A 15,074-nucleotide genomic window follows, 5' to 3' on the forward strand; every position below is an offset into this window, starting at 1 on the left:
TTATTTATAATAGAATTTTTACTCATAATATTTTGTTTATTCACAATATACAATTATGCTCCTAACAAAAAAAAATATTACAATATTATTGTTCCTTAGTTTAGTGAGATCTGCAAGGATCTCACAAATTTCTTTTTTATATCAGTAATAATTTTATTTTAGAAGTGAACTTTTCGTGGCCCACTTAACAGTTTCCATGGCCCCCAATTTTACGACTTTTCCCCTCGGAAATATGGCATGGCCGACTGGGGGCATATGGCTCCCACTGAAAACCACTGAACTAGACAAAAACACAGTTATACTACAGCCACAACATGTATTTGTTAAGGGGCAATCTTGTCTGACCAAATTGATTGTATACTACGACATGGTAATAAAGAAACTAAATGCGAAAAAATAATTTTATTTGTTTCAAATGCATTCCTAATCAGGATCTTGACTTGCTAATAGCATCCAGACTTGAGACTGACTAACTCAAAATACCGAGGAGGAAATCCATGACTACCGACAGCTGGTCTCAAACCCTGCACACTCCACTAAGTACAGTCTTGTACTCTTGCTAACAATAATTTTTGACATCATATACTTAGATTTCAGAAAAGCTCTTGATATTGTTGCATAAAATATTGGGGTAGCATGCCATTAAGGGAAAGTTGCTGCTATGGACAAAGGGATGGTTGAGAGAGAGAGAGGTTTTCAACAAGCACTGATCTTCTTGGATTAATATTATTAGGGGAGTCATCCAGGTTTCGGTACTGGGCCTATTGTTGTTTTCAATATTTATTAATGATATTAATGAAGATATATCAGGCTTAATGCCTAACTATGCACATAATATAGAAGTTGGCAGTGTAGTTAATCACGGTAATCAAAGTATGCTACTGCAACAATATATAGACAAATTAGGCATATGAGTTGAGTATTGTCAATTGAAGTTTAATACAGGCACTCCCGGACTTACATATTACTATACGTCCATAAATTCGACTTTAAGTTTTTGCCAGCCGGTGCAAACTTAAAAAAATCGTGAAAACGTATTTTGTATCCCGCAGGAATAAATGGAAATATTGTGAAAATATCACAATGTGAACCCAATAACACATTGCTTTTTTTGGTAATTCGTTCCAAGACCTTGGAAGTTAAAATTTTTGCTATATAACTAAGCTATTTATCTCCTAAAAGGTCATTTTTATAATGGAGTGCTACCCTTTCATTGCTATCATCATCATCATAGGAATTAATTTTGAAGGGCTTTGTTGATATTTTTGTAAAAAAATTTCTGGAGGTCACGACCATAAAACAATAAAAAAAATTTGCACTTTCCGGTTTACTGGGCTTTTCTATTAGTGCATCTAATTATAAACGGGTAGTAAACTTGATCTTATTGCATTTGCAATAATTACGATAACTGGAATTGTGGGTTTTTACGTTATTTTGGTGAAATGTGTTCCCCTTCACTGAAATCTTCAATCATATAAGAAACATAAATAAATTTTCAGAATCTTCTCTTCAGTCCTATTTACTTAATTATAATGATGAAGGGAAAGCGACCAACAGAAAGTGCAAGTGGTGGCAGTGCTAGGAAACCAAACAAAATTGATTTAGAAATGAAGATGAAAACGATTAAGAAGTAAGAAGCAGGACAAAGTTTGTCATCTATTGCAAGAGAATTAAGTCTCGCTGTTTCAACAGTGAATGCTATTTCAAAGGACAGTGTGTGTATATATTTGGATCTTAGAAAGGCTTTTGATACTGTTGCACATTTAAGACTGCTGCACAAATTGGAACAGTGTGGCATTGGAGGCAAATTGCTGCTATGGATAAAGGGATGGTTGAGTGGGAGAAGACATAGAGTGGTAATCAATGGACACTGCTCTTCGTGGACTAAGGTTATTAGTGGAGTCCCCCAGGGTTCAGTGTTGGGTCCATCGTAATACCAGGGCTGATTGTAAATCTGACGTCATAACATTGGTCATACCGTATGCTACTATTTCATGTAAATATATTAGAAATATTAAACATATTAGAAACACTGAAATATTTTCACTGTGAGTAGTAATAGCTTCAAGCAAAATTTTCACTAATTAAGAAAAAGTTTCTCCCCAGTTAAATAGGAAAGAAAATCAATTGAAAGGATACTAATGACAGTACGCTGCTGCAACAGGATCTAGAAAAGTTGAGTAGATGGGCTGAGAGGTGGCAACTAAAGTTTAACACTGACAAATGTAAAGTACTGTATGTGGGAAGCAGTGACCCCAGAGTAACGTATCAACTGTGTGGTACTACACTGACAGAAAGAAAACGGATTCTGCTGACGAGGCTACTAGTGACGGTCGTGTTCAAAGCCGCTAAGTGGATTTTTCTTATTTATTGATTTGAAATTATTGTTTTTCTAAAACTTTTGATTTAAATTTAGTAGTATAACATTATTTTGTGATTTTTTGATTAATTTGGTGTATTTATTCTTTACTCGGCCTTGTAAAAGTATCGGTAAGGGTTTCCATGTGTTCGTAACTACCGCTACCGTTAGTAACTTTCCCGCCATTGTGATACCGTACTAGATATACCGTAGGTTATATACCGTACTAGATAGCGTTAGTTGAACTTCGTTAGCAGTTAAATTGTACGTTTAAATAAATACATATAACGACTTAGATTACAAACGTAATATAATTAATAACATAACATAATTAATTAATAAATTAATAGAATCATGACTCAGACCAGAGCAGCAAAGCAAAAGGCTCAAGCTAATGGAAGTGCTGTGGCTCAGAGCAGAACTGAGGGGGGCAGTTGTCCTCTGACTCACAGCCTTATAAAATGCACTGTTTGCTTGATGTTTGCAGAGCAATCGGGTACGGGACATGATACTGCCAAGGGGGATGTCTTTGTGTGTGCGCGATGCAAGGAGTGTATCGATATCAGGCAACAACTCGGCGTTCTTGTGGGCCTATATGAGAGCTTGAAGGACAGGGTGGATGCCCTCGAAGAAACTAAATTGAGGGGCCCATCAAGCTCTCAGCTGCCCACATCAACGCCAGAGCTTGCACTTGGGCATCGCGTGACACAGAGACAACCCCTAAGGCAGAATCGCTGGTCCCGAAGGAACTAGTAGTTGTTGGTGACTCTATTGTCAGGGAAACGGGGAACATGCTTTGTAAAAAAGATAGGTGGAACAGGACCAGGGTATGTCTGCCAGGGGCAAAGGTTGATGACGTTGTAGAGCGAATATCATCTTTTAAGGGCACAAAAGGTGATATAGTTGTACACGTTGGCACTAATAATATTAAGAGTAGGAGACCGGCAGAATTACTTAACAAGTACAGGTCACTGTTGAACAAAAGCCGAGAATTAGGGTTGAATTTGAAAGTGTCTGCAATTCTGCCCAGACACGATAGGAGGGAGTATATGATGAGAGCCTTGTCGATCAATTCGGCCCTGGAAAGATTGTGCAAGGCTCAAGGGGTAGAATTTTTTTCAGCCTGGACTGTACTTGTTAACAGGAGAGATTGCTTCTACAGGGATGGGATACACTTAAATAGAAAGGGTGCAAGAATATTTGCTGATGCTATCGAGGCAGTGTTAGGTGGGTCGGAAAACTGCTAGCTTGGGGGGAGACAAAGACCAATAGATTGACAGTAGCCACTGGCAGAGGTGAAAGAGATTCTTGCACTGCTTCTATTAGAATGAGCAGAAGCCTGAAAAACAAGATGCATGGTATTTCAGAGACTGCTGGGAGCCATTGCGGTACAAGTAAACACATGGGTTGTGTTAGGGTAGCTAAGAATAGAAACAATGCAGGTATACTTGTGTGTACACCAATGCTAGGAGTTTAGTAAATAAATTTGATGAATTTGAGGTATTGCTCAAAACATCGAAGGCAGATATTGTTGGGATATCAGAGACGTGGTGTCACACAGATATAAGGGATGCAGAACTGCAATTTGGGGAGTACAACGTCTACAGAAAGGATAGACAGGATAGGAAGGGAGGAGGGGTTATGCTATTAGTTAAGAAACACATAAAAACCAAGGAAGTGAAGCCAGTCGACATCGCTGGACAGTGCAGTGTGGAGTCAGTTTGTTGTGACATAAACATTGGGAGATCAAAATTGAGAGTAGGAGTGTGCTATAGGCCTAATGACTCTGATGAGTATAATAAGGAACTGTACAGGGAAATAGAGTGGGCCAGTAAATCAGAGTGTCTTATAATGGGAGATTTTAATTTCCCAGATATTGACTGGAATTTGGGGGCTGGTTACTCACACACTAGCAGGGCTTTTGTGGATTTATTGGATGTTTGTTTTCTACATCAGCATGTTCGGGAGGCAACTAGAGGGAGTAATACTCTTGATTTGATTATCAGCAGTGATTCTTCATGCATTAAGAATCTGCAGATAAATTAACCACTAGGTGGCAGTGATCACAGTGTGCTGAAGTGGGATTTACTCAAAGAGGTAACTACCATTAGGGGTAAAGGGAAGGGTTATTGCTTCCGTAAAGGCGACTACGATGGACTGAGACAGTATTTAAATTCTATACAGTGGGACCAACTGATGATGTTACCAACAGCAAATTCAAAATGGGAAGCATTCAAAGAACTTATCTTGGAAGCTACTAGGCTTTACATACCAACTAAGAAATATTGTTCAAGGTTTAGGCCAAAATGGATGTCAGCTGAACTAATGAGGCATATGGCAGAGAAGAAAAATGCATGGGATACATACAAATTAACACATGACACAGAAGCCTATGATAGATACAAGTTGATATGCAACCAAGTTACAAAGGAGGTTAGGCAGGCGAAGGCAGATTACGAGAAATCCTTGGCAAGGGATGCAAAGAAAAACAGCAAAGAGTTCTTTACTTATGTAAACTCTAGAAGGAAGGGGATGAATCAGATTGGTCCACTCGATATTGATGGGTCAAGTGTTGATGATCCTGCTCAGGTAGCCAACAAACTAAATGAATATTTTGCATCGACATTCACACATGAGGAGTTATTCAGCGAGGGGAATGCCAGAGGTGTATTCAACTCTAGCAGTAAGCTACAGAATCTTGAAATAACTGGGAGTAAAGTGGAGGAGAAACTGTTAAAGATAAACACAAGAAAGGCACCCGGGGTAGTAGTAGTAGTAGTAGTGGCACTTGATGCAAGAAAGCAAGTGTAGGAGCTTATGCAGCATCAGCCAAAAAAAAAAAAAAAAAAAATCACACCATACCCTCCAATTGCCTGTCCAGTTCCTCCTTAAATTTATTTAACCTATCAACTTCCACAACGACAGATGGAAGTTTGTTCCAGCAATTAACCACCCGCTGGCTAAAGGCAAATTTCCGCACATCTATTCTACATCTATCCTTTCTTAATTTGAACTTATGTCCCCGTAGGTTCGTATTCTGAACAAGTGGGAGGATCCCATCAGAATTCAGCGTGCTCAACCCATTCAAGGCTGGGTTATTGCTGCATTCTTGTCTGAATGCAGCAATAACCCAATAAGACTGCAGCAATAATGCATTATTGCTGCAGTCTTGTCTAGATGATCCTGCAATGCATCTTTAACCAGTGACTCCATTATTTTACCCGGAACAGAAGTTAAACTAACTGGTCTGTAATTATTCGTGTCACCTTTCGAACCTCCTTTGTGAATTGGGGATACATTTGCACATCTCCAGTCCGTGGGAACCTCCCCTGAATCCAAGGATGCTCTCATAATTATGGCTAAGGGTTTGCTTAGTTGCTTTGCCGCCTCCTTTAATATAACTGGATAGATCCCATCCGCCCCAGGTGCCTTTCTTATGTTTAACTTCAACAATTTCTCCTCCACTTTGCTCTCAGTTATTACAAAATCATTAAGCACACTGCTACAATTTGGGGTGGATGGGATCTATCCAGTTATATTAAAGGAGGCAGCAAAGGAAGTAAGCAAACCCTTAGCCATAATTATGAGAGCTTCCTTGGACTCAGGAGAGGTACCCATAGACTGGAAATGTGCAAATGTGACCCCAATTCACAAAGGAGGATCAAAGGCTGACACAAGTAATTATAGACCTGTGAGCTTAACTTCTGTTCCAGGAAAATTAATGGAGGCACTGGTTAAAGAAGCACTGCAGGATCATTTAGACAAGACTTCAGTTATAGCTCAGACACAGCATGGTTTTGTTAAGGGGAAATCTTGCCTGACCAACTTGATTGGATACTATGATGCAGTCACAAAAGAACTGGAGGGAATAACTCCAGGGAACAAAAGATGCAGGGAATAACTTTGATATTATATACTTGGATCTTAGAAAGGCTTTTGATACTGTTGCACATGGAACACTGCTACACAAATTGGAGCAGTGTGACATTGGAGGCAAATTGCTGCTATGGATAAAGGCGTGGTTGGGGGGGAGAAGACAGAGAGTGGTAATCAATGGACACTGCTCATCGTGGACTGATGTTATTAGTGGAGTCCCTCAGGGCTCAGTGTTGGGTCCATTATTGTTTTCTGTATTTATAAATGATATTGATGATGGTATATCGGGCTTAATGTCCAAGTTTGCAGACGATACAAAGGTTGGCAGGGTTGTCAAGGACACTACTGACACTATGCTGCTGCAACAGGATCTGGAAAGGTTGAGCAGATGGGCTGAGAGGTGGCAAATGAAGTTTAACATTGACAAATGTAAAGTACTACACATGGGAAACAGCAACCCCAGAGCAACGTATCAACTCTGTGGTACTACACTGACAGTGGTAGAGAATGAAAGGGACTTGGGGGTGGTTGTGCAGGCAGATATGAAGTTCTCTGAGCAGTGCAGACGGGCTGCAAGAGTAGCTCATGGAGTATTGTCAATGATATACAGGAATTTTTCCAGCAGGGATAAGGGGGTGATTATTCCATTGTATAAGGCAATGGTCAGGCCACACCTAGAGTACTTTATACAGGTCTGGAGGCCTCATTTCAAGAAGGATGTAGAGCTGCTGGAACGAGTACAGAGAAGGGCAACAAGATTAGTGAATGGAACAAAGGGGTGCTCTTATGAAGAAAGGCTTAAGTTTTGCAAATTACAGTGTCTGGAGACTAGGCACCAGCGAGGTGATCTGATAGAGGTGTATAAAGCCTTGAATGGTTTAAGCATGCTCAATGCTGATGGGATTCTTCCTCTAGCTCAGAAAAATCACCTGAGAGGGCATAAATTCAAATTGAGGAAAGACAGATGTAGGATAGACGTGCGGAAATTTGCCTTTAGCCAGCAGGTGGTTGGTTGGTGGAACAGACTTCCATCCCTTGTGGTGGAGGTTGATAGTCTAAATAAGTTTAAGGCTCAGCTGGACAGGTATTTTGAACAAACAGAGGGGTGAAGTGGAAGTGGGTTTTTTTTTTTTTTTGTTTTTTTTTGGCTGATGCTGCATAAGCTTGCTTTCTTGCATCAAATGCCTCTACTAATGCTAATGCTAAAAGCTGACAGTGGTAGAGAGTGAAAAGGACCTGGTGTAATTGTGCAGGCAAATGGGTAGCAGTACCTGGCATCTGGGTAATGGAAAATGAAAAAGGCCTGGGGTAATTATGTAGTTAGATATGAAGTTTTCTGAGCAATGCAGACAGGCTGCTAGGGCAGCTCATGGGATTTAGTCTATGACACACACAAACTTTGCTAGCAGGGATAATCAAGTGATTATCCCTGCTAGCAAAGAGTATTGCATACAGGTTTGGAAGCCTCGTTTTAGGAAGGACATTGAGCTGATGGAATGGGTACAGAGAAGGGCAATGAGATTGGTGAGGGGGAACAAAGGGGTACTCTTACCTCGAAAAGTTTTAGTTCTGCAAATTGCAGCATCTGGATACTAGGCACCTGCAAGGTGATTTGATTGAAGTGGTCAAGGCTTTGAATGGATTGAGCAAGCTCAATGCTGATGGGATTCTTCCTACTGCTCAGACTATGCAAAAGAGGGGGCATAAATTCAAACGGAAGGATTGTGGCAGAATAGATATGCAGAAGTTTGCCTTTAGATGGTTGATTGTTGGAACTAACTTCTGCCTGTTGTCGAAGTTGATAGCTTAAGTAAATTCAAGGAAGAGCTAAACAAAACTATTAGAGGAAATGGATAGGTGAAATGGGAATTTTTTTTGGCTGATGCTTCATAAGCTTGCTTTCTTGCATCATTTGCCACTGCTACTTATACTAAATACTAACTGTATGGTACTAAATTCTGGGTGGCAGAAAATGAAAGACTGGTGGGTATTCTTGCAATCAGATATGAAGTTCTCCAAGCAGTGCAGACAAGTTGCTAGGACTTTTGAGGTTTTGTCAATGATATACAGGAATTTTGTTAGCAGAGATAAGGAAGTGATTATTCCATTTTACATGACATTGGTTAGGCTGTATCTTGGTACTGAATACTGGTCTGGAGGCCTAGGAAGGGGCTGTAAATCTGTTGGAATGAGTACAGAGAAGGGCAACAAGATTGGTGAGGAGAATAAAAGGGTGCTCTTACCAAGAAAGGCTTCATTTATGCAAACTGCAATGTCTGGAGACTAGGTTGGTTGGTTGGTTGTTTGTTGGGTTTTATTGGTGCATTAGCAACTAAGGCTATAATGCACCAAAACCAGCTGGAAACTAAGCACCTGTGATGTGATCTGATTGACATTTAAGGGCTTTGAATGGATTGAGTGCACACATAAGAGATCATAAATTAAAATTGAGGAAGGACATTTGCAGGCATAGATGTGTGGACATTTGGCTTTAGCCGGTATATTGTTTATTGTTGGAATAAACTTCCACCTGTTGTGAATGTTGGTAGTTTGAATAAATTCAAGACAGTACTAGTCAAATTGTTGGAGTGGGCGGACAGGTGATGTGAGAGTTTATTTTTTTTTGATAATGCTGTATAAGCTTGTTTTCATGCATCATTTTTCACTACTAATAATAATACTATTCCACCATAACATGAAGTCTAAATTTAGACCTTATGTTATCATAGTATTAAAATATTAAACTAGCAGAGTTTAAGAGAATTAAAATTCAAAAAATATACAGTGCACAACTTTGTAAAATTTACAACATCACTGTGAATTATGTATATAGTACATCATAGTAAATTTTAAAGCATCATAAAATTCATTTTCATTTCATACAGCTAGTGTTAGCTATAGAAGTTTAGTATGTACTTTTTACCAGGCTTCCTAAAAGAATAGTGAAACCACAATTTGAATTGAGTTTATTACTAATTCGCCTACTGTTTTCCAAATTCATATTTAATTATTCAAGTTTGGAAAATTCTAAAACATTCAGTGAATGTTTGTTATATATGAATTCAAAGTTGTAGTGCAAAAACAAATATGAATGAGCAAAAAGTTATGAGTTAACTATTGAGAAATATTTATTAAACCAATAGTATTTATCTCTGATAGAATTTCTTATGAAATACATACTTCAAACCTTTATTCTGAAATATTAGTTTAGATGCTTCTGCCAACATTGAAACTTCTTCATAAAATTTTTTTATGGACTCTTCAATCCAATCACACTTTGCTATGTTTATTTCCCTAGGTAGTCTTGTCCAAATAACATCTTCTTCCTGCAATACTTTTGCAAAAACATCTCTAATACCTAAAATAAGAGTGCTAATATCAGAAAAATAAATTATTATATATATAATCAAACATATTATTTGAAAACAAGTTGTTGTTGTTGTTGTTATTATTTGGTTTTTAGGAGCATTAGCAACTAAGGCCATATTGCTCTGGGGATATGCGGTGATTCCCTCACCTTTCCGCATCCTCCGTATTTGGTGGTCACGGGCTTGAACCACGGTGTAATCAAGAAGCGTGTGTTATGCACTGCCCACCTGGCTACAGAAGAGCCTTGAAAACAAGTAATATTTGATATAAATTATGTGATGATTAATATGATATAGAATAATATTAGATTCAGTTAGCTCATCCAACGTTCATAATGATGGGGGAGAGAAATACGAGGGCAGAAAGAAAAAAAAAAAAAAAAAGTCCTCAAGATTTTTGTATCATTAAGATACAAAATCCTGAGGACTCTGAATTTGAATAAAATAAATTTTCTAGAATATGAAAAAGCACTGAAACTATGGCATTTAGGAGAACATGCATCTATCAAAAAAATTATTACATTAGCTTATAAAGATTACACAATTGGTATTAAGGAGAAATAAATTTTTTTTTTATGAAAACCAAAACAAATAAATAAGTAGTAAGTATAAACTAGTCTGCAATCAAATTACTAATGAATTTAGGCATGCTAAAGCAGATTCCAAGAAGTCTTTGGCTAAAATTGTGATAAATAAAAATAATAAAGAATTCTTTGCATATGTTCACACTTGAAAGAAAAGTTTATATTATATTTGGTTTTTAGGAGCATTAGCGACTAAGGCCATATTGCTCCGGGATATGCGGTGGTCATTCCCTTTCCCTGACCTTTCCACATCCTCCGTATTTGGTGGTGACGGGCTCGAACCCCGGTCTAATAAAGAAGCGTGTGCTACGCACTGCTGCTCCTTCCCACCTGGCTACGGAGGCCCCAGAAAGAAAAGGATGAACTACATTTGTCCACTGGATATGAATGGTATCACTGCTGATGATTGTGAAGAGACTGCTGCCAAACTGAATCAATATTTTGCATGCATCTATGTTCACACATGAAGATATTTTTAAGGAAAAGGATACCAGAAGCATACACTCTAGCACTGCTTGCTTGGTAAACAGATGGCAGGTGTTATCAGTCTGGATCTGAAATTGAGAAGGATATATTGATTGACAGGTAGGCATGACAAACAATGAAATGGTTGGTGGTGGGTGCGACAGATGACAAGCTACTGTGTAGTCATTGGTTGGCATTATAACGTGTATTTATGAGCAAAGAACGGTGGATAATAGTTTTGTGATGAACGGTAAACAGGTAATAGTAGCGATGAATCTTTTAAAGATGGAAGGGTTGCTCTTACGAAGAAAGGCTTAAATTTACAAATTACAGTGTCTGGAGACTAGGCGATCACCAACGAGGTGATCTGATAGAGGTGTATAAAGCCTTGAATGGTTTGAGCATGCTCAATGCTGATGGGATTCTTCTTCTTGCTCAGAATAATCACCTGAGAGGACATAAATTCAAATTGAGGAAAGACAGATGTAGGATAGACATGAGGAAATTTGCCCTTAGCCAGCGGGTGGTTGGTTGGTGGAACAGACTTCCATTCCTTGTCGTGGAAGTTGATAGCCTAAATAGGTTTAAGGCTCAGTTGGACAGGTATTTCGAACGAACAGAGGGGTGAAGTGGAAGTGGTTATTTTATTTTATTTTATTTTTTTGGCTGATGCTGCATAAGCTTGCTTTCTTGCATCGAATGTCTCTACTAATGCTAATGCTAAATATGACTGGGATTCTAAAGAAAAAAGGTTAGGTTACCCCCTCCATTTTGGGAGGGGGTCAAGCTCCCCATGGGATTTAAGTGGAGGTAACCTGACCTTTTTTATACCATTATGGAAAGCGTTCATTAGAGCAAGTTACCATTAGTGCTACTAAAGTGATACTAAATCGATGTTATCGTGTGTTGTGTTCACGCACCAATCAACACATTGTTTGCCACGCCTACCTGCCAATCAATACATCCTTCTCGACTTTGCTCCAGACCGATAACACTTGCCGTCTGTTTACCGAGCAAGCAGTGCTAGAGTGCCGTATCGGAAAACTAATTTTCTGTGTAAATTATCCAACGTTTTGCATCGTTCTCATGTTGGCTTTCTTTACCTTCGCCATGATTTTAACTGTGAACCATATAATTTTATGATAACTGAGAGGAGAGTGGAAGAGAAATTGGAGCTTAAAGTAAATAAGGCACCTTTAGCTGATGGAATCTATCCACCTATATTAAAAGCAGCAGCAAAAGAGATAAAAAAACCCCTTAGACATCACTATGAGATAGTATGCTTGATTGAAAGGAGGGTTCCTAAAGACTAGAGACATGCAAGTTCTACTATTCACAAAAAGGGGATCAAAAAGCAAAGTAAGTAATTTCAGATCTGTGAGCTTGATTTCATTTCCAGGGAAATAATTTTGACATCACATACTTAGATTTAAATAAAGTTTCTGACACATTAGCATTAGTAGAGGCATATGATGCAAGAAAGCATCAGCCAAAAAAAATAATAATAAAAATCCCATTTCACACAATCATTCGCTTAAAACGTTTGTCCAGTTCTTTGAATTTATTTAAGCTGTCAACTTCCACAATGAAAGATGGAAGTTTGTTCCAGCAATCAACTATCCGCTGGCTAAAAGCAAATTTTCAAACATTTATTCTACAACTGTCCTTCCTCAATTTGAATTTATGCTCCCTGAGATAATCTGAGCAAGAGGAAGAATCGCATCAGCATTAAGCCTCCTCAACCCATTCAAGGCCTTATACACCTCAATAAGATCACCTCACAGGTGCCTAATCTCCAGACACTGCAATTGCAGAACCTAAGCCCTTCTTGGTAAGAGCACCCCTTTTTTCCCCTCACCAACCTTGTTGCCCTTCTCTGTCCTCATTCCAGCAGCTCTACTCGTTCCTAAAATGAGGCCTATCAACACCTATATGAGTTTATCACATGGTTCACCACCATGTGATAAACTCATATAGGTAAAAAGCTACCAAGAACTCTGACAAAAAACTACCTCCAAAATATTAGATTAAGAGTCCAATTCAAATCACAACCATGAGGTAAGAGTGGAATACTGAGAAGACAGATCCAACCATCTAGTGAGATATTACAGATAGGCAAAGTATAAAATTTCACACAATAAAATCTTTAATAAAAGCTATCCTTTCTAATTTTCAGATACCTATTTCCAGTATTTCATGTTTAATCATCATTATAAACTATGTCCAAAGAGAAATACACAAAATACCTCAGAAAAATATCAGCTATAGTAGGTAGAAACAACAAGCATGTACATAGAAAGGGTTAAATTTGTAAGATGCTTGCTGCATTTCTTTTATTAGTAAATAATATATTTTATAGTATGAATCAGAGATGTAATACTCAATATGTTCTACGTTGATAATAATATTAGTAAATAAATAAGAGGAGTTTACCTCAATATCGTACGTGGAACACTTCCGTATGATACCCTCCAGAAATTAAAACGGAAAAAACGAAAAAAATCGCAACTTACCGGTACATAAAAGTAAAATATAAATAATTAAAGAAAAATATAAATAATCAATTTAACACAATACAAAAACAATTAAAATTCAAATTAACGCAATTAAAAGAATCTAACGAAAATATTCAAAACGATTTTCCTTCCTGAAGCTGACTATGCTTTTCGACCGGCTGTCGTGATCACAGGAACGAAAATTACCGAATCAGGCTAAACCTGCAACTTAAATAGTGATTATATGTCTTCGCGCATGCGCGTAAAGGTCCACGCATCGGAGATCAAATATTTTACTTTTATGTACCGGTAAGTTGCGATTTTTTTCGTTTTTTCCGTTTTAATTTCTGGAGGGTATCATACGGAAGTGTTCCACGTAAGATATTGAGGTAAACTCCTCTTATTTATTTACTAATAATATATTTTATGAATTTTTAGAAACAAAAAAAAAGGAAAAGTAATAGATAAAAGTTCTTTTTTAAATTTACAAAAAAATTACTTACAAAGTGAAGTGCTATACTGAGGCAACTCTGTATTGCACTTCACTGCAAATAAAATACACTGCTACCAAAAGAGAAATATGCTGCTAGTTATTCATATGACCATTTTGGTGCTTGCTGGCACCTCATCAGCAAGTAAGTAGTCAATGAAAGACCTGACAACCAAATTATGGGATATACCCACAATGTCTGATATGTTCAATAGTATAGCAGGTTAAAACAATAAATTTAAGGGAAAGATCTCAGGTATACAAGAGCTATAAAACATTACTGTGTTTCGAATAAATAGCAGTGTCTTTATTTTAAACGTAGGTGTACTAAAGCATTGTAAGGGGGCTTAGAGGGGAACAAGCATTCTGTGTGTTATCAGACACTCAGTCTAAAACACTGATGGATCCAATATCTTTCTATTTCAGAATATTTAGGAGAAGTCCGGTTGGCCTGCCTCCCTAAAATCCACTCGTGCACACCTTCTCGATGGTAAGCCTTGTTATGTCACTTAGGTGGCAACAAATGTAGAGTGGTTTCTCTTCAAGACACCTAAGGCTAAAGGTCAGGGTGAAGAGGACAAGACCAAACCCCCCAGCACATGACAGCAACGAAACAAATGGCCCTCAGTCCCCAGCAAGAGGATCAGAGTGGAAGCAGAGGGTGCTAAGAATCTCTGAGTACGACAAGGCTGCCATGCACGGAAACTGAACTTGGCCTCTTACAACGTAAGATCGTTCATCGTAAAGACAGGATATTAGAGCTGGAAAAGGAATTATAAAATGTGAATTGGAATATCATCGGTTTGACTGAAACAAGAAGAAGAAATGAATCACTTATAAGTTTATCAAGTGAAAATCTGTTGTACACCAATGGAAACAGTGAAAGGAGTGAAGGTGGAATTGGCTTTCTGGTCCATAAAATTGTAAAAAACAACATTTTGGAATTCAAAAGTACATCACCAAGGGTGTCAAGACTGATACTCAGGATTTCTAAGGCTAAAGGTTATAACGATTTATGTACCAACATCGAGCCACGAAGAAATGGAAGAGGTTGAAGAAATGTACACCGAAATTGAGTCTTCTAGATGAGCAGAAAACATACTACACTATCATTATGGGGTACTTGTTATTTGGTCTTTAGTAGCATTATCAACTAAGGCCATATTGCTCCGGGGATGTGCGGTGGTCATTCCCTGACCTTTCCGCATCCTCCGTATTTGGTGGTCATGGGCTCGAACCCTGGTCTAATCAAGAGGCGTGTACTACGCACTGCTGCTCCTGCCCACCTGGCTACGGAGACACCATGGGGTACTTCAATGCTAAGGTTGGAAAGAGACAAAATAGTGCAGAAAGGGGGAACTATAGGAAATTTTAGAATTGTTGAAAGAAATGAAAAAGTTGAAAGACTTGTGGAATTTGTAGAATCTTGAGGAATGT

The 15,074-nt window shown here is 38.3% G+C and overlaps 1 protein-coding gene across 1 annotated transcript in view; it reads right to left on the reverse strand.

The window, feature by feature from the left end:
* Positions 1-15,074, reverse strand: part of LOC150085150 (carbohydrate deacetylase-like) — a 66,412-nt gene that overhangs the window by 9,041 nt on the left and 42,297 nt on the right. The window contains exon 4 of the mRNA XM_090373049.1: positions 9,416-9,593. Within this exon, the coding sequence (XP_090229175.1) occupies positions 9,416-9,593 (178 nt within the window). The remainder of the gene's footprint in view (positions 1-9,415; positions 9,594-15,074) is intronic.

This window comes from Mastigoproctus giganteus, chromosome 5 (assembly GCF_048544385.1).
Source record: "Mastigoproctus giganteus isolate SK-2022 chromosome 5, ASM4854438v1, whole genome shotgun sequence".
NCBI classification, from domain to species: domain Eukaryota; kingdom Metazoa; phylum Arthropoda; class Arachnida; order Uropygi; family Thelyphonidae; genus Mastigoproctus; species Mastigoproctus giganteus.